Source organism: Ammospiza nelsoni, chromosome 25 (genome assembly GCF_027579445.1).
Source record: "Ammospiza nelsoni isolate bAmmNel1 chromosome 25, bAmmNel1.pri, whole genome shotgun sequence".
In the NCBI taxonomy this organism is placed as follows: domain Eukaryota; kingdom Metazoa; phylum Chordata; class Aves; order Passeriformes; family Passerellidae; genus Ammospiza; species Ammospiza nelsoni.
Genome location: NC_080657.1, coordinates 2,141,793 through 2,160,557, shown reverse-complemented (window position 1 = coordinate 2,160,557; position 18,765 = coordinate 2,141,793). Strand labels below are relative to the sequence as shown.

General features: G+C 59.1%; 1 protein-coding gene across 1 annotated transcript in view; it reads right to left on the bottom strand.

Annotated features, from left to right (window-relative positions):
* ADGRB2 (adhesion G protein-coupled receptor B2) overlaps positions 1 to 16,878 on the bottom strand; it is a 31,130-nt gene extending 14,252 nt beyond the window's left edge. The window contains exons 1-8 of the mRNA XM_059488641.1: positions 16,092 to 16,878; positions 9,353 to 9,436; positions 7,363 to 7,527; positions 5,944 to 6,108; positions 3,542 to 3,709; positions 1,208 to 1,372; positions 1,033 to 1,134; positions 338 to 444 (exon numbers count right to left, since the gene is read on the bottom strand). Coding sequence (XP_059344624.1) covers positions 338 to 444; positions 1,033 to 1,134; positions 1,208 to 1,372; positions 3,542 to 3,709; positions 5,944 to 6,108; positions 7,363 to 7,527; positions 9,353 to 9,436; positions 16,092 to 16,869 — 1,734 coding nt within the window. The 5' untranslated portion in view covers positions 16,870 to 16,878. The remainder of the gene's footprint in view (positions 1 to 337; positions 445 to 1,032; positions 1,135 to 1,207; positions 1,373 to 3,541; positions 3,710 to 5,943; positions 6,109 to 7,362; positions 7,528 to 9,352; positions 9,437 to 16,091) is intronic.
* Between the last annotated feature and the right edge of the window lie 1,887 nt (positions 16,879 to 18,765).

Genomic DNA, 18,765 nt, shown 5'->3' with positions numbered 1-18,765 from the left:
CAGGGAGGTCTGGGGACATCCATGGGGGTCAAGGGGCATCCTGTCCATCCCAAAATCTTTTTCCCAAACACGCAGGAACACAACCCCAACCAGAACCCCCCTCCAGCTCTGGGATGGGATCCCTCTTCCCACCCCATAGGGGATTCCATGGGGATCCGAGGAAACCTTCCCATCCCAAGAACCATTCCCCACGACACAGCCTGGTGGGATCCCCTTTCCCCAACCACCCTGCCTCAGTTTCCCCATGCCAGGGAGGCTTTTGGAGTGCCAGGGATGGGACAGAGCCCCATGGACAGGGCCAGGGGACAGAAGGGGCCGTGCCAGAGCGGGCACCTACTGAGAGATGCAAGTATCTGTACTCGTGGGACACGCAGCGGGCGAAGCTGGGCACGCCCCAATAGGCGACCCCATGGGGGCTCAGCAGGCACCGGCGGCTGGCAGTCCCTGTGACGGAGATTTGGGGTTGGGGTGGGCACTGCCATCCCTTCCTGGCACCCCCATGTCACCCTGTGCAGCTCCAGGGTCAGGGGATTTAGGGGTGCTTGACCCCAGTGTCACCCACAGCTCCCTGTGAAATTCCAGGGGATTTAGGGGTGCTTGACCCCAGTGTCACCCACAGCTCCCTGTGAAATTCCAGGGGATTTAGGGGTGCTTGACCCCAGTGTCACCCACAGCTCCCTGTGCAGCTCCAGGGCCAGGGGATTTAGGGGCACTTGATCCCATTGTCACCCACCACCCCCTGCCCTGCTCCAGGGGCCTGACCCAAATGCCACCCCCTGCCCATGGGTTTGGAGTTGCTCAACCCAAATGCCACCCACACCCTCTACTCTGCTCCAGGTGGCCTGACCCCAATGTCACCCCTGTCTCTGGGGCTTTGGGGTTGCTCAACCCAAATGCCACCCACACCCTCTACTCCAAGTCAGAGGGGTTTGGCCACTTGTCCCTCAAGCCACCCACTTCCCCTGGGGTTTGGGGTGCTCAGCCACCCACCACCCCCTGCCCTGTGCCAGCCCTGGGGACATCTGGGCTCACCTGTGGCGTTGGGGGGACATTTGTTGTAGATGATCTCCCCGGCAGCCGTCTTCTTCCAGGTCATCAGCATCACGTACTCGTCCTTGCACATCTCGTGGTAGGCTGGGGGGGAAAGGGGGATCAGCACGGCCCAGATGTGGTGTGAGGGGCGCTGTGGGGTGGGGGCACCCCGTACCTGGGCATTTCTTCTCGTTGCAGGTCTTCACCTCCTCGCCGGTGCCCTCGCAGGGGTAGCCCTGCATGCCCGTGCCCTCGCACATGCGGAAGCGCCGCTGCCAGCCGGTGTCGCAGGTCTTGGAGCAGAGGCTCCAGTGGTTCCAGGGACCCCACTTGCTGTCTGCTGTGGGGATGGGGACACTGTGGGACACCTGGCTCTGCTCACGGAGAGTGACGCCCGCGGGGACGGGGATGGGACAGCATCGGTGATGCCCCCACGTGCTGTGAGCCGAAAACCCGCGGGGTGTGAAATGCGTGGGTCAGTGATTGAAATCTCTTTTAGAGCAGGCTGGCATCCTGCTGCAGATGCCATCCTGCTGCAAGTGATGCCCATCCTGCTGCAGATGCCATCCTGCTGCAGATGATGCCCATCCTGCTGCAGATGATGCCCATCCTGCTGCAGACGATGCCCATCCTGCTGCAGATGCCCCTCATTCCCTGCCACCATCCATGGGAAGAGCAGAGGTACGTTCCTTGTTATTTGGCTTTTTCTCCATTTCCCTTTGTTTGCTTGAACTTGTAAACTCCACAACACAAATTTAGCTGAAGACTCATTCCCAGACTTTCCCAAAGTTATCAATTCATGCCCTACTTTGTCCCAAAATTGAACATTGAGGACTTCTTCAGGAGAAATTTGTGGGAAGTGTAGAAAAAGCCACCTCACAGAGCCACCACCTCCCTGTGTGGCTGCCACCGGTGCCACCACTTCTCCCACAAACAAGGAGCTGCTCGAAGGACAGGATGGGGACCTCGTGGTCCATCCTGTGCCCGGTGTCCCCACGCCCAGAGCCGTCCCCAGCCCCGTGTGCACAGTGAGATCTCCCTCGTGCTTGTACGCCCAAAGCACGGCGGGACCCGTCACCACCACCTGGCACCGACGGGTCCCCAACGCGACCCATGGCGAGGACTGTGCCAGCCTCCTCCAGCTGGATGTGCCCGGTGATCCCTGGCATCACCGACATTCCCAGCATTCCTGGAATTCCCAGTATTCCCAGTTCAGGAGGCACAGGGACATTTATTGAGCCGCGACACAGCGAGGACACCGTGGGGACACCACGAGGACACCGCGGGGACACCCCAAGGCCCAGCCAGGACACCCCCAATTCCTGAAAAATTCCCAAGGAATTCCTGGGGGTGGGAACGGGCCCCTGGCCCCAAACTGGTAGCGCTGGGAAGGACGGGGACACCATGGTGGGGTCCCTGTCCCCGTCCTGGGGGTGGCACTGGGACCCTCTTGTCCCAGTTCCTGTCCTTGTCCCTGTGTTCCCCTCCCAGGGGTGGCACTGCCATCCCCCTGTCCCCACCCCCGGGGGTGTCCCTATGTCCCTGTCCCATTGTTGCTTCCCCTGTCACCCTGTGTGGCACATGGCCGTGTCCCCTTGTCACTGTTGTGTCCCCTGTCCCCGTGTCGCTATCCCTGTCATGGACGTGGCACTGCTGTCCCCCTGTCCCTGTCCCCATCACAGTCCCAGAGGTGGCATTGCTGTCCCCCTGTCCCTGTCCGTGTTGCCATTCCCTGACCCTGTCCTCCTCTCCATGTCCCTGTTCCCCTGTCCCCTGTCTGTGTCCCTGTTCCCCTGTCACTGTCCCCTGTCCGTGTCCCGTGGTGACATTGCATCCTGGAGATGACATTGCTGTCCCCGTGTCCCTGTCCCCATCACGGTCCTGTAGGTGGTGGCATTGCTGTCCCCCTGTCCCTGTCCGTGTCCTTGTTCCCCTGTCCTCCTCTCCATGTCCCTGTTCCCCTGTCCCCATCATGATTCCAGAGGTGGCACTGATGTCCCCCTGTACCTGTCCATGTTGCCATCCCCTGCCCCTGTCCTCCTCTCCGTGTCCCTGTCCCCCTCTCCGTGTCCCTGTCCCCGTCCTGTTCCCCTGTCCCCTGTGTCCCTGTTCCCCTGTCACTGTCCCCTGCCCGTGTCCCATGGTGGCATTACATCCTGGAGGTGGTGGCATTGCTGTCCCCCTGTCCTCCTCTCCTTGTCCCTGTTCCCCTGCCCCTGTCCCCATCTGTGTCCCTGTCCTCCTCTCTGTGTCCCTGTCCCCTGTCCATGTCCCTGTCCCCTGTCCATGTCCCTGTCCCCATCTGTGTCCCTGTCCCCATCTGTGTCCCTGTTCCCAGTCCGTGTCCCTGTCCCCTGTCCATGTCCCTGTCCCCATCTGTGTCCCTGTCCCCTGTCCATGTCCCTGTTCCCTGTCCATGTCCCTGTCCCCTGTCCCTGTCCCCCGTCCGTGTCCCGTGCCGGGTGCGCGGTGCCGTCCCCCCGTTCCCCCCCGGCGCGCGGGGCCTTACTGGGACAGGTGGGGTTGGAGCACTCCCGGGCGTCGGCGTGGGCCCCCCGGCACTCGGCCCAGCCCTGGGGGGCCACCACGCTGCACCTGCGCGTCCGCTGCTGGGTGCCGTTGGCGCAGGTGACGGAGCAGCGGCTCCAGGCGCCCCACGGCAGCCACTGCCCTTCCACTGCGGGGACAAGGAGAGCGGCGTCTGTAGCCGCGGTTCTCTTCGCAGAGAAAAGCAAGGCACAACTTCCCCAGGATGTGTTTTGGGGTTCACTTTCTCTTCGCAGAGAAAAGCAACGCACAACTTCCCCAGGATGTGTTTTGGGGTTCACTTTCTCTTCGCAGAGAAAAGCAAGGCACAACTTCCCCAGGATGTGTTTTGGGGTTCACTTTCTCTTCGCAGAGAAAAGCAAGGCACAACTTCCCCAGGATGTTTACTGGGATTTGCTTTCCCGTCACAGAGAAAAGCAAGGGATTCACATTTGTCGCGGACATCTTTTTGTGAAAAATCCTTTCCTTAGGATTTTTCCTCCTGAGAAGCTGAGAGGCCTCAGGAACAAAATGTAAACATTGATTATCTGCTGCTGTGAAATGCAACAGGTGCATCTGTGATTGGTCCATGTTAGATGTTTATAATTAATGACCAATCACAGCCCAGCTGGCTCGGACTCTCTGTCCGAGCCACAAGCCTTTGTTATCATTCCTTTCTATTCTATCCTTAGCCAGCCTTCTGAAGAAATCCTTTCTTCTATTCTTTTAGTATAGTTTTAATGTAATATATATCATAAAATAATAAATCAGCCTTCTGAAACATGGAGTCAGATCCTCGTCTCTTCCCTCATCCTCGGATCCCTGTGAACACGGTCACAGACAATCACGAGATTTTGGGCAGTTGAGTGGAGTTGAATGCTTGGCACATTCAGTGTAATACAATGTATTATATAATGGAATAATATAGCATAATAAAGTAATTAATTAGCCTTCTGATATCAGTGGAGTCAGATCCATCATTTCCTGCCTTAATTTCTGACAGGTGTCAGCTCCCACTGCACACTTGGGCACACCAGGCATCGGGTCCAACCCATGGATGTGCCAGCTCAACCTGGACAGGCAGTGCTGGGAGTGGGGATTGTCACTGGGACTGTCCCCTGCACCAGCTGGGACACAAGGGACACGCTCAGGGTGGAGACCTTGGTGTTGCTCACACTGAACTTAGCATTTCTGGCAGCCTTGGTATTGCTTCCAACCAAACCCAACGTCTCTGGCATCAGTCCTGACAAATCCAGCATCCTTGGCATTGCTTTCCACCAAATCCAGCAGCCCTGGCATCACTTCTAATCAAACCCAGAATCCCTGGCATCGCTTCTGGGCAAATCCAGCATCCCTGACATCACTTCCAAACAAATTCAGCATCCCTGGCATTGGTTTTTACCAAATCAAGCATCCCTGGCATTGCTTTTAACCAAATCCAGCATCCCTGGCATTGCTTCCAACCAAACCCAGCATCCCTGACATTGCTTTTTACCAAATCCAGAATCCCTGGCATTGTTTTTAGCAAATCCAACATCCCTGGCACTGCTCCCAACCAAGTCCAGCATCCCTGTCATCAGTCCTTCCAAATCCATCAGCCCTGGCATCACTTCCAACCAAACCCAGCATCCCTGGCATTGTTCCCTGCCAAGCCCAAGGCTCCAGCAGCATCTCCACAGGACAGCCTTGCCCAAATCTGTGTGCCATGGGTGCCACATCCCTGTCAGAGCTGCTGCAGGAACAGCTCCTGCACTCCCTCCTGCTCCAGCTGTCACACATGGTGTCCCCATAGGGACAACATCTGAGACATGGCATCCCTGCCTGTCACCGCAGAAACCACACAGCCACCACCACGGCCACTCCTGGCACTCAGGAGGAAGCGACAGCTGTGCCACTGCCACCTGTGTGCACTCAGACCCTGCAGCCAACCCCCTTTGTCACCTCCCTGAACCCCACAACGTCCCTGTGCCACCCCAGTGCCCGTCACCGCAGAAACCCCACAGCCACCACCACGGCCACTCCTGGCATGGACCTCATGGACACGGGAGCTCAGCCACCTGTGCCACTGCCACCTGTGTGCACTCAGACTCTGCAGCCAACCCCCTTTGTCACCTCCCTGAACCCCACAACGTCCCTGTGCCACCCCAGTGCCAGGCACAGCAGAGGGTAGGGAAGGAGCCGCCTCCTCTGTGTTCCCCTGCCCATGATGGGGTCATGAGACCCCGGCACAGCCAGGAGCACCGAATTTCCTCTTGGATCTCCAGCAGGGACAGGACGGTGCACCGAGCGTCACAGCATCCATGGCACCCTGGCACTCAGCTGGCACCATCTCCTGGCATTCCCAGCGGGAAGAAGGATCATGGGGAGAGGGAGGGAGGTACTGACCGGGGCAGGTCTGGATATTGCAGGGCTTGGCCTGCAGCTCGGGGCCCTCGCAGCCCTTCCCTGGGCGCCGCGGGGCCGCGCAGCGCCGCGTCCTGGTCCTGGCGCCTCGCCCGCACGTCACCGAGCACAGGCTCCACGGGGACCACGGCTCCCACGCGCCAGCAGCTGCAACACAGCACAGCCCGGGGGGTTTTGCTGTTTGAGGGGGTTTGGGAGCAGGATTTGGTGTTTGAGGGTGGTCTGGGAGCAGGATTTTCTGTTTGAGGGTAGCTCGGGAGCAGGATTTGAGTGGAGACCTCAGCGATTATGGAATCAACCTCAGCCATGGCATCTGGCCCTGTGGCCACCTCCCGAATGTCCCCTGATGTCCCCAGGGCTGTCCCTTTGCCACCGCAGCCCCTCCAGCCTCCGAGGGGTCCTGGCACGGCAGACCCCTCATGCTCTGCCCAGGGTACAGCCGGGCACAGTTTCCAAATTTCTTATCCCAAATCCCTGAGCTGGCAGCGCTGCTGCAGCCTCTCTTTTGGGGTGCTGGCACTGGCGGCGCACGTCCCCCCACAGCCACACATGGGTCACCCCAATCCCTGTCAGCACACCCAGCACAATCTGCCCCTCACATCCACGGGAGCTCAGCACTCCAGGAACATCCTAAAGGATGTTCCTCCTCAAGCTCTGATGCCCTCAGGGTGCCAGGACAGGGCTGCGCTCCCTGGTACAGACACTGCATGTCCTGGGGGTGAAAATCACTCAAAACACCCCAGATTAGGACAGGGCAGTGTGGCTGCCACTGTGGCACCCTGAGGTCCCTCCTGTGTCCCACATGAGACACACGGACACCACCATGGACAGACAGGAGATCCTCAGCATCCTGCTGGAGTCACCGAGCAGCTCAGGGGGAGCCCCTGGGAATGCCAGGGTCCAAATCCCCCAGGCTCCAACACAAAGCCTTGGGGACATCCAGGAAGAGCCCACAGTTCACCAGGAGAGAGGATGGAAAGGAAATTCTCAGCATCCTGCTCGTGTCACTGAGCAGCTCAGCCCCTTCCTGCCCCACATCAGGGGGAACCCTTTGGAATGCCAGGCTCCAAATCCCCCAGGCTCCAAATCCCCCAGGCTCCAGCACAAAGCCTCAGGGACATGCAGGAGGAGCTCACAGCTCACCAGGAGAGAGGATGGAAAGGAATTCCCGAGGCAATCCCTGGCAGCAACATCCCTGACAGGGCACAGGGGTGCGGGGTACCCATTCAAGGAGAGGACGGAGGGATGCCAACAGCACTGAGAGCATCCACAACCACGCCAGGCCACCCTTCTCATCCACCACAGCACCCCGAGGACACCCCAGAGACGTCCCAGAAACGCGTTCTCTCTGTCCCCGCGATGTCCCCGCCCTGTCCCCGCTGTCCCCGGTGTCCCCCGTACCTGGGCAGGTGGCGGTGTTGTTGCAGGTGCGCGTCTCCCGGAGCAGCCCGCTGCACAGCGTCCCGTAGGGAGAGGAGACGCAGGAGCGCGTCCGCACCTGGGAGCCCTGGCCGCAGGTCAGCGAGCACACGCTCCACTGCGACCACTCCTCCGCCGCCGGGTCCCCTGGGCGAGACAGCGAGCCTGAGAGCCCGCGGGGGACAGGGGACAGGGGACATGCCAGCAGGGACACGGACAGGGAGGTGGCACCAAGGAGAACAGGGGGAAGATGAGGGGGTGTGGGTGACAGGGGTGACACTGAGGGTGGCACTGAGGTGAGGCTGCAGATGGAGGTGGGGAAGGGATTGGGGCACGGGGTGGCAGCTGGCGTGAGGGACAGGGTCTGAGCTGGGAGGGGAAGGCAGCACAGGCAGGGTGGGCAGGATGGGCAGTGGGCATCAGAGACAGGGTGAGCAGGGTAGGCAGTGGGCAGCATGGGCAGGGTGAGTTGGGTGGACAGGGTGGGCAGAATGGGCAGGGTGGTCAGTGGGCAGCACGGGTGGGGTGAGCAGGGTGGGCATGGTGGGCAGGGGGCAGCACAGACAGGGTGGGCAGGGAGGGCAGAGTGGTCAGTGGGCGGCAGGGACAGCATAGGCAGGGTGAGTGGTGTGGGCAGGGTGGGCAGTGGGCAGCATGGGCAGCACGGGCAGGGTGAGTTGGGTGGACAGGGTGAGTGGGGTGAGCAGGGTGGGCAGTGGGCAATATGGGTAGCATAGGATGGGCAGGGTGGGCAGCACAGACAGGGTGATCAGTGGGCAGCATGGACAGGGCAGGGTGGTCAGTGGACAGCACAGCCATGGTGGGCAGGGTGGTCAGGGTGGTCAATGGGCAGCACAGACAGTGTGGGCAGAGTGGGCAGGGTGATCAGTGGGCAGCATGGACAGGGTGGGCAGCATGCACAGGGTAGGCAGGGTGGGAAGGACGGTCAGTGCACAGCATGGACAGGATGAGCAGGGTGGGAAGGGTGGGCAGTTGGCAGCGCAGATAGCACGGGCAGGGTGAGCAGTGGGCAGCACGGGCAGCACGAGCAGGGTGGGCAGAATGGTCAGTGGGCAGCATGAACAGGGTGAGCAGCGGGCGGCACAAACAGGGTGGACAACCTGGGCAGCACGGGCAGCACAGACAGGGTGAGCAGTGGGCAGCATGGATAGGGTGGGCAGCACAAACAAAGCGGACAGCCTGGGCAGCACGGGCAGCATGGGCAGGGTGGGCAGTGGGCAGCACAAACAGGGTGTACAGGGCGGAGAGCACAAACAGTGTGGACAGCCTGGGCAGCACGGACAGCCCTCCGCCGCTCCCTCTCCCCACCCCGTCGCACGCTGACATTTACAACAACCGGCTCTTATTAAGGTTGATGATGTCTCTGAGGCTCTTGGACAGCCCAGCAGCAGAGCCCATCCGTTTAAATTAAACAGGGATGGATGGGGGAGGGCTCCAGAGGGGACCGTTTGTCCTGCAGACAAGCACAACGTGGGCTCCGCGTCACCCGCGGCGGTGACAACGTGCTGGGGCCGCTCTGTGCCACAGGAGCAGGACAGGGCCACCACTGGGGTCACCCAGGAGCTCCCAGTGGGGCAGGAACCCCGTGAGCAGCCGAGTGTGGTGGGAATTCTGCATGTGGAGCAGAGCTGGGGCTCATCCATCTCCCTGCTTGCCTCCGAGCCCTCCGACCATAAATCAGGGAGGCTGGGGAGAGGGGGGAGCAGCACGTTCAAATTACCCAGATGGATTTGCCAAATAAATACATTTGAACGAAACAATTAATAGATCTTTTTCCCCCCTGCTTTTGCTTTACAACCCTCGGAGGAAAGTGCTGAGGAAAAAATATATAAATGGAGCGAATTAAGGCAGTCCGTGGGCAAGAAGCCAAAGGGAGTCGCTCCATCTCTGTCACCCCTGGCCAGGTGCACGAGCCTGGTGTCACCAGTGTCCCCCTGCCTGTCCCTGGTACCTGTCTGGGCCATGTAGACCCCGGGTTCATCTGCTGAGCGTGGCCACTGGGTCTTCACCTTCTGGTTCTCCTCGACTGCATTGCCTAGGGGAGAGAAATGGCCAAAATGAGAGTGGGCAGGGGACAGGGATGGGGACAGGGATGGGGACAGCGATGTGCCAGGCCAGTGCAGGACATTTCAGGGATGCCTGGCTCCATGTTGACACCCCTGAGAGCAAAACCTGGTGAAGCATCACTGATCACACTCCCAGCACCCCAAATGTGTCACAGCCGGACCCCAGCCTGGGGTGCCACGTCCCTGGTGCAGGCAGGATGCCAGTGTCCCCACCGTGCCAGGCGGAGGTGCTCCCTGTCCCCACTTATCAGCTCGCTGCAGTGAGGTGGCACAAATTTATGGCTCGGCTCACCAAAAATAACAAGTGATCCATCAAGGGCACTTGGCGTGAAATTAACTGGCGTGTGCGGGGCCGGGCGGGGGACGCGGCTGCAGGCACAGGGGGACCCCTCCCTCGGCCTCCCCCGCACCCCTGGGACGCCTCCCTGTCCTCCAGAAGGACTCCTGTCCCCAAATCTGAGCTCCCGTGGATTCATCCCAGCTGGATGCGCCATGGGGACAGAGGGACAGCGCCACCGGTGCCACCCCAGGGATGCCACCCCCCAAAAATGCTGTGGTCACTGTGCTGCTGTGACAGCCAGGAGAGCAGCCAGGGATGGCACAAGCACTGCCAGCCAAACACAGCCATGTCCCCAAGGGATGGAGGGGAGGTGGCATGGGGACACCTGGCACTGCCAGCGCGCTTTGGGGACATGGTGGCACCCACTGGGACACAGAGCAGGGACACCCAGCCCCAGGCAGGGAGCACAGCATGCTCTGGCACTGCTTGTGCTGGCAAAAAGCCCCAAATTCGCTGAGTTTTGCCTTAAATTGGGATAACCCTTCAGGGCTCCCCTCTGGCACCCTCAGATCCTTGGACATCCCACTCCAGAATTCCCAAGGGAATGGGAGACACACAGGGACACCGAGGGGATGCCCAGGGGGGTCTGTGGGGCTGAATTCCCCACGGGGCCATCCCCCTTTTGGGAGTGCCACAGCAGAATGGTTGTGCTGTCAAAAAGCCCCAAATTTACCAAGTTTTGCCTTAAATTGGGGTAACCCTCCAGGGCTCCCCGCTGGCACCCTCAGATCCTTGGACATCCCACTCCAGAATTCCCAAGGGAATGGGAGACACAGGGGGACAATGAGGGGATGCCCAGGGGGGTCTGTGGGGCTGAATTCCCCACGGGGCCATCCCCCTTTTGGGAGTGCCACAGCAGAGTGGTTGTGCTGTCAAAAAGCCCCAAATTTACCAAGTTTTGCCTTAAATTGGGGTAACCCTTCAGGGCTCCCCGCTGGCACCCTCAGATCCTTGGATATCCCACTCCAGAATTCCCAAGGGAATGGGAGACACACAGGGACACCGAGGGGATGCCCAGGGGGATCTGTGGGGCTGAATTCTCCATAGGGCCGACCCCCTCTGGGAGCAGCAGAATTACACACAGCGCAGCAAGAGCCCGGGGAAAGCCATAAATCCCGAGGATATACAAGGGCATTCTCCCAGGCTGTGTTCGACAGAGACACCAAATTCAATTTCCTTCGGAGAGCACTAAATCCTTGCCTGTCACCACCAGGAGGCTGCAGCCAACCCCAGCACCGCACCCCAGCCTGCCCAGGGGTCCCCCAGGTTCCCTTGGTGGAGACAAGCATGGGAGGGGATTTTGGGGACATCAGGGGTGGTTTTTGAGGACATCAAGGTGAACCCCAAGGCTGGTTGTGTCCTTGTCCCAGCAGCACCTCTCTGGGGGTTGGTTTCTGAGCAGGGATGGGTTTGGGGTGAGGAAAACCCAAAATTGGAGGTGCTTGGCCTCGACACAGCAAAAAGAGGGGGTCACACCTTTGGCAGTCTTTAGAGGGGTCACACCACCTGGATTGTAGAGCAGCAGGGTCGAACACACCCAGAGTCACCCCACAAACCTCCAACCTCATCCCTGAATCCCCCTGGCAGAGCGAGGATGACATTGGCACTGGGGACCGCAGGGTCAGGGTGTTGAATGCACTCAAAGTCACCCTCAAACCTCCAGCCCACCTACGTGGCTCCAACCTCCTCCCTGAATCCCCTGGCAGAGCAAGGATGATATGGGGCACCAGGCACTGGGGACAGGGCATTGAACACACCCAAAGTCACCCACAAAATCCCCACATGGCTCCAACCTCATCTCTGAATGCCCTGGGGGAGCAGGGATGATGTGGGCACTGGGGGACCCCGGGGTCAGGGCATGAAACACACCCAAAGTCACCCCACAAACCTCCAACACACCCAAATGGCTCCAACCTCATCCCTGACTCCCCTTGGCAGAGCAGGGATGATATGAGCACTGGGAACCCCAGGGTTAGGGCATTGAACACACCCAAAGTCACCCCAGCCCATCCAAATGGCTCCAACCTCTTCCCTGAATCCCCTGACAAAACAGGGATGACGTGGGCACCGGGGACCCCGGAGTCAGGGCATGAAACACACCCAAATTCACCCACAAAACTCCCATGTGGCTCCAACCTCATTCCTGACTCCTCCTGGGGGAGCGGGCATGACGTGGGCACCAGGCACTGGGGTCAGGGTGTTGAACACACCCAAATTCACCCACAAAACACCCACGCGGCTCCAACCTCATCCCTGACTCCCCCTGGCAGTGGGGATGGCCCGGAGTCAGGGCATCGAACACACCCAAAGTCACCCCAAAAACTCCAACTCGCCCACCCAAATGGTTCCAACCTCATCCCTGAACCCCCCCGGCAGAGCGGGTATGACGTGGGCACCGGGCACCCCGGGGTCAGGGCTGTGGGCAGGCTCTGGGCGGGCGCCAGCCCCGCGTCGCTGCGGCGCAGGAGCCGCTGAGATCAGCGCTGGGCGCCCGCCAAGCCTCGGCTCACAGGCGCCATTCAGCCCCCGGCCCTGCGTGCCACCATCCATCCCCCTCAAAGGGGACCATTCTCCACCCCGGGGGGCTGAGGGGAGGCCAGGTGGGAGCTGGGACCCCCCCCCCAGCTGCATGAAGGGCGCTCTGTGATGCTGCCCCGCGGCTCGGCGCGGTGACACCATCCGTGGTGTGGCGCCAGGGGTGGCCGTGGCAGCGCGTCACCCCCGTGGCTCTGGCACTGCAATAACACTGAGCCCCCGGGCGCTCCAGGCTTTAATTGAATGTCAAATGTAATTTGGAGAAGGAGCCGGAGTTTGCGGCCGTGGCAGCCGGAGAGGCGGAATGTGGCACTGAGCCCTGCCAGCTCTGCAGGGACACCCCAGGCCAGCGCCCTGTGCCAGGCTCGGGGGGAATAACCCCGCTGAGCCACCCCTGGGGATGTGCTGGGGCCCCTGGAGGAGGATCCCGCTTCTCCATCCTATCCTAAATCACAATTCTCCATCACATCCTGCATCCCAGTTCTCAATCCCATCCTGGACCCCACTTCTCCATCCTGTTCTGCATCCCCCATCTCCATCCCATCCTACATCCCAATTCTCGATCCCATCCTGCATCACAATTCTCATTCCCATCCCAAATCCCAATTCTCCATCCCATCCTGCATCCTAAATCTCAATCCCATCCCAGATCCCAATTCTTCATCCCATCCTGGATCCTCCTTCTGCATCCTATCCTGGATCACAATTCTCCATCCCATCCTGGATCCCAATTCCCAATCCCATCCTGAATAGCAATTCTCCATCCCATCCCGGATCCCCCTTCTTCATCGTGGATCCCAGTTCTTCATCCCATCCTGGATCCCACCATCCTGGATCCTAATTCTCAATCCCATTCTACATCACAATTCTCTACCCCATCCTGGATCCCAATTCTCCATCCCATCCTGGATCCCCCTTCTCCATCGTGGATTCCAATTCCCAATCCCATCCTGGATGCCTCCATCCTGGATCCTAATTCTCCATCCCATCCTGGATCCCTCTTCTCCATTGTGGATCCCAATTCCCAATCCCGTCCTGGATCTCCCTTCTCCATCCTGGATCCCAATTCCCAATCCCATCCTGATCTCCCTCCTCCCCAGCCAGCCCCAGCCACCCCAGGTGTCACCCCTGGGGCACAGGGTCAGCCAGGCTGACCTTGGGGCTGGCACCTGACCCCAACCCTGAGCTCTTAATCACCCACAGGGAGTGGCTTTTATGGGGGGGAAAATAAACCAAAACATGAAAAAAACCCATAAAATGCAATCAGCTCAAGCAGCTCCCCTCGGGATGAGGCGATTTAGAGCCCTGCAGCTGTAAGGGACCGGGGATTTACTGGGGGATCTGCCCGTAATGACATTTAGCTCCTGAAATAAATGCTAAAGCCCAATGAAATTATCTCTACACCCACCCCCATCCAGGCCCCGCCACTTAATCTGCCGGATAAAAACCCCACACAGCCCTGTCGGGGATTGCTCCTGCCCACACATCACCCTGAGGCTGCTGAAGGGAAAACATCTGGCCAGATGTGACCCAAAATCCCCTCATCACCTCGCCGGGCTTGGCACCGCAGGCACGGGCAGCACTGCGGTGTCGCAGACATCTTTTATGGAAAATCTCTTTTTTTTAGGATTTTTCCTCCTGAGAAGCTAAGAGGCCTCAGGAACAATATGTAAACATTGATTATCAGCTGCTGTGGAATGCAACAGGTGGATCTGTGATTGGCCCATTGATAGTAAAAGGTTTTAAAATCATAAAATTCGGGAGAGGCTAGACTTAGTGGGGCCCTGGAAAAATGTTAAAAATAGACTCTGAAAATGTTAGACTTTGTGTTTGCCAGATCGTGTGAAATTGCACCTGAGTAAGCAGTATATGATAAATTATATAACAGTTAGATGTGATTATTGTTTAATAATTAAATATAATTATTGTTTAATGGTAAGAAGAATCATGAGAAACTCTGTTAGAAGTTTGAGGGGGGCCACGAGGAGCCCATGCTTGGATGAAATCAATGTATGCAATAGAACAATATAAGTTTAATAATTAACATGAAAGTTACATAATGATAGAATATAAAATGTCGAGGTCAGATTTGGGTTTGTACCCCTGACACCCAGAGCTCTTCAATAAAAGCACCTGCATATAATCATTCTCGTGATTATGTGTTTCTGAAAGCTAACACCATGTTAGATGTTTCTAATTAATGGGCCAATCACAGCCCAGCTGGCTCGGACAGAGAGTCCAAGACAGAACTTTTGTTATCATTGTTTCTTATTCTATTCTTAGCCGGCTTTCTGAAGAAATCCTTTCTTCTATTCTTTTAGTATAGTTTCAATGTAATATATATTATAAAATAATAAATAAATCAAGCCTTGTGAAACACGGAGTCAAATCCTCGTTTCTTCCCCCAACCCGAGACCCCTGTGAACAGAGTCACACCCCAGGGCAAGGCGGATCCTGGGGCCGGCTCCTTTATCCTCAGCCGTTCCCACAATCCCGGAACGAGCAAATGGCCTCATTCCGCCTGTTTAACAGCCCGGCCGTGACATCCTGCCTGGAATAACAAGCGCCCGGGCTGCAGCAGTCAAGGGTAATTTGCCACGGCAAAGGGTCATTTTACCTGCAAATTGTTTTCCGCGTCTCCAGCGGGGCACAGGGAGTTGGCTCCTGCTCCTGCCCCGCGCCAGGGAGGCGGTGAGTGATGCCAGGGAGCCACGAGGGATGTGCCAGAGCAGCCCTGGCATCAGCCCTGGCATGGTGGGGTCACCGTGGTGTTCCCAGGGATGGCTGGGCCACGGCAAGGGCTCAGCAAGCTGCAGCTCCACGGATTTGAACTCATATGGATTCCCTGCTCCACGCAGGGATTCCCTGCTCCATGATCAGTGTCCCACTGGAAACTTCCAGCCCTAAGGGAGCACGGTCAGGCAGGATTCATCCATGGATTTCTTGCTCCATGCATAGCTCCCTCCTGCCCTGAGGAGTGTGCCTAGGCAGGATTCATCCACCCCATGGATTCCCTGCTCCATGCACAGCTCCCTTCTGCCCTGAAGAGTGTGGTCAGGCAGAATTCACCCATCCCATGGATTCCCTGCAATTGGCACCATCCTGCCCTGGGAGTAGGCTCAGAGAAGATTCATCCATCCATCCCATGGATTCCCTGTTCCATGCACAGCTCCCTCCTGCCCTAAGGAATATGCTCAGGCAGGACTCATCCATCCCGTGGATTCCCTGTTCCATGCCCAGTTGGCACCACCCTGCCCTGGGAGTGGGCTCAGAGAAGATTCATCCACCCCATGGATTCCCTGCTCCATGCACAGTGCCCAGTTGGCACCATCCTGCCCTGGGAGTGTGCTCAGGCAGGATTCATCCACCCCATGGATTCCCTGCTCCATGCCCAGTGCCCCACTGGCACCTCGAGCCCCAGGATCCATGCATTCCACCATTCCCTACCCGATTCCCAGTGCCCCCAGGATCCATCATTCCACCATTCCCTGCCCCATTCCCAGTGCCCCACTGGCACCTCCATCCCCAGCATCCATCCATTGCACCATTCCCTGCCCTATTCCCACTTCCCACCTGGCACATTCCAGCCCCACAGAGCCCACACAATCAGGACCCACCCCCTGCCCCATAACCACCCTCCCCACTCCCCGTGTACCCCACACAGGCACGACCCACGCATTCCACCAGCACTGGCATCACCCAGAGACCCCCAGCACCACACAGGGTGCCCATCCCCGCTCCCCACTCACCGTGGGGCACCTCGGGCAGCTCCAGCTCGTTGGCATTGGCGGGATGCAGCTCGGTGGGGCAGCAGTCGGGCGCGGCGGGCACCGGGGTGGGCGTGGGGGGCCGGGTGCCGTTGCGCCGGGGCACCGGGGCGCTCTCGGCCTGGCAGCTGCAGCCGGCGTGGGTGAAGCCACAGCGGCGGGCACCGGGAGCCTGCAGGCACTCCTCGAGCCAGCGGCACAGCACGCTGCAGGTGAACTGGCTGGAGTTGTTGTTGTTGATGAGCAGCACCTCCACGAAGCGGAACTCCAACGCCTGCGGCTCCAGCAGCCGCGGGGCCGCCTCGGGCTCGGCCGCCAGGCACAGCTGCACAAAGTTCTTGTCAAAGTGCAGGAAGGTGAAGGGTCCTGTGCCCTCACACAGCTCCAGCTCAGCTTCCTCCTCCTCCTCCTGCTGCTGCTCCGGGTGATGGGAGGTGGGCGCAGGGCTGGCCTCGCCCCGGGGGTCGCAGGTGTAGTTGGCCAGGTAGTGGTCGAGCGGCAGCACCATGGGCGAGAAGTGGGTGCAGACCTGCTCCTCCCGGTTGAAGCGGAGGTAGAGCGAGTACTTGGTGGGGTCGGGGTTCTCCAGGGTCCAGGAGCAGCCCGAGGAGATGGTGGGGAACAGGTCCTTGAGGGAGAAGGAGCCGTAGAGGACGCCGGAGGCCAGGGCGGAGCAGGCGCTGGGAGCCGGGTCGAAGCCCCGCGTGAGCCACAGGACAGACGAAATCACAGCCAGTAAGAGGGGACCAGCAGCGGTCATCCTATGGCATTTGCCCTGCGGACAGACAGATGGACACATGGACAGAGGCTTACCAAGAGGTTTGGGCGCTGGGGAGCTGGGCTGGGGGTCAGCACCCTGCTCTGAGCCCGGGGACAGGGACCAAGTGGGGACATGAACCGGGAAGTGACGTGGGGTAACTGGGGTGCTGTGTGCAAGCAGCATCCCTGTTACCCCATGTCCCCTCCTGGTTCATGTCCCCACCTGGTCCCTGTCCCCATCTGCCACCTTGCAGCGTTACAGGGGACTCCTTGCAGTGCCAATGAGTGCCCAGGCTGGGGACAGTGCAGCACAGAGGTTTTTTTCACCCCAAAACCACCACAGCAGCATCCCAACCCCGCAGGTCCCCACTGCAATGATCCCCCCACCCATGGCTCACCCCTGGCCAAGCACAGCCTGGGCATGGAGCCACCAACTTCAGACAGAGCTGAAAAAACCCTTGGAGCTCATCCTGGAGCATGGTGGGGACAGGCTGGCAGCTCATGGTGACGTGCTGGGGGTGCACAGTGACGCCCCAGCAGCGTGGTGTCCCCACATCTACCCTAAGAACCAAGCACGGGGTGAGCAGTCACTGCTCAGCACAGATTTCTTGGATGCCTCTCTGGGAATGCAGAGCATGGCCATGAACAGCTTTTTAATACCTCATTAATAAAATAATGCGCGCCGTGGCCTTATTAAGCGAGCCCAGAGCGCTGCTCTACAGAGGCTGAGGCCGCCGCGCACGTGGCAGCGTCACTCAGCCAGTGCCCAGGGCAAAGGGACAGCCCTGGGGACATCAGGGGACATCCAGGAGGTGGCCACAGGGCCAGATGCCATGGCTGAGGTTGATTCCAAAATCGCTGAGGTCTCCGCCCAGCCGTGTGCTGGGGATGCCGAGCTCTTGGCACGGCACGGGGGATGCTCATCCTCACCCTGAAGCAGCAAATCCTGCTCCAAAACCGCCCTCAAACACCAAATCCTGCTCCCCAAACATCCTCAAACACCAAATCCTGCTCTCAAACGGCAAATCCTGCTCCAAAACTGCTCTCAAACACCAAATCCTGCTCCCAAACCGCCCTCAAACAGTAAATCCTGCTCACAAACCACCCTCAAGCACCAAATCCTGCTCCCAAACCACCCTCAAGCACCAAATCCTGCTCCTAAACCGCCCTCAAACAGCAAATCCTGCTCCCAAACTGCCCTCAAACAGCAAATTCTGCTCCCAAACTGCCCTGAAACACCAAATCCCGCTCCCAAAACACCCTCAAACACCAAATCCTGCTCCCTCAAACAGCAAATCCTGCTCCCAAACCACCCTCAAAAACCAAATCCTGCCCCAAAACACCCTCAAACAGCAAATCCTGCTCCCAAACCACCTTCAAACACCAGATCCTGCTCTCAAACCGCCCTTAAACACCAAATCCTGCTCCCGAGCCACCCCTGCCCGAGGTGCTGCTGCTGGGGCATCCCCGGCTCATCGGGAGGGACACTTGGCCGAGCCTGCAGCTGGGGCCACTCCGGGGACATTAAAGAGCTAAAAATATCCCAATTCTCATGCAACAGGCTGGCGCTGGCTCCGGCAGCACGGAGGGGAGGGCTCGGTGCTGGCGTTCCCCCCTCCAGGGCACGGGGAGAGGGGCTGGGATGGAGCAGAGCCGGCTGGATCTCCCCGATGCAAGCAGGGCTGAAAGAAAACTCCATTTTCCCGGATTAAAACCCTCCGGTTCCTCCGGTCTCCAGCCAGAGAAATGCAACAGGAGAGACCCAAAAGCACCGAATTCCAAGTGCAGCCGGAGCGGGGCATCCCCCACCGGTGCTGCTCGAGGAGCTGGGGTCCCCCCCCGAGAGTCGCAGCCCCCTCGGAGAGCCGGGAGAGGAGGAGGAGGAGGAGGGAGAGGA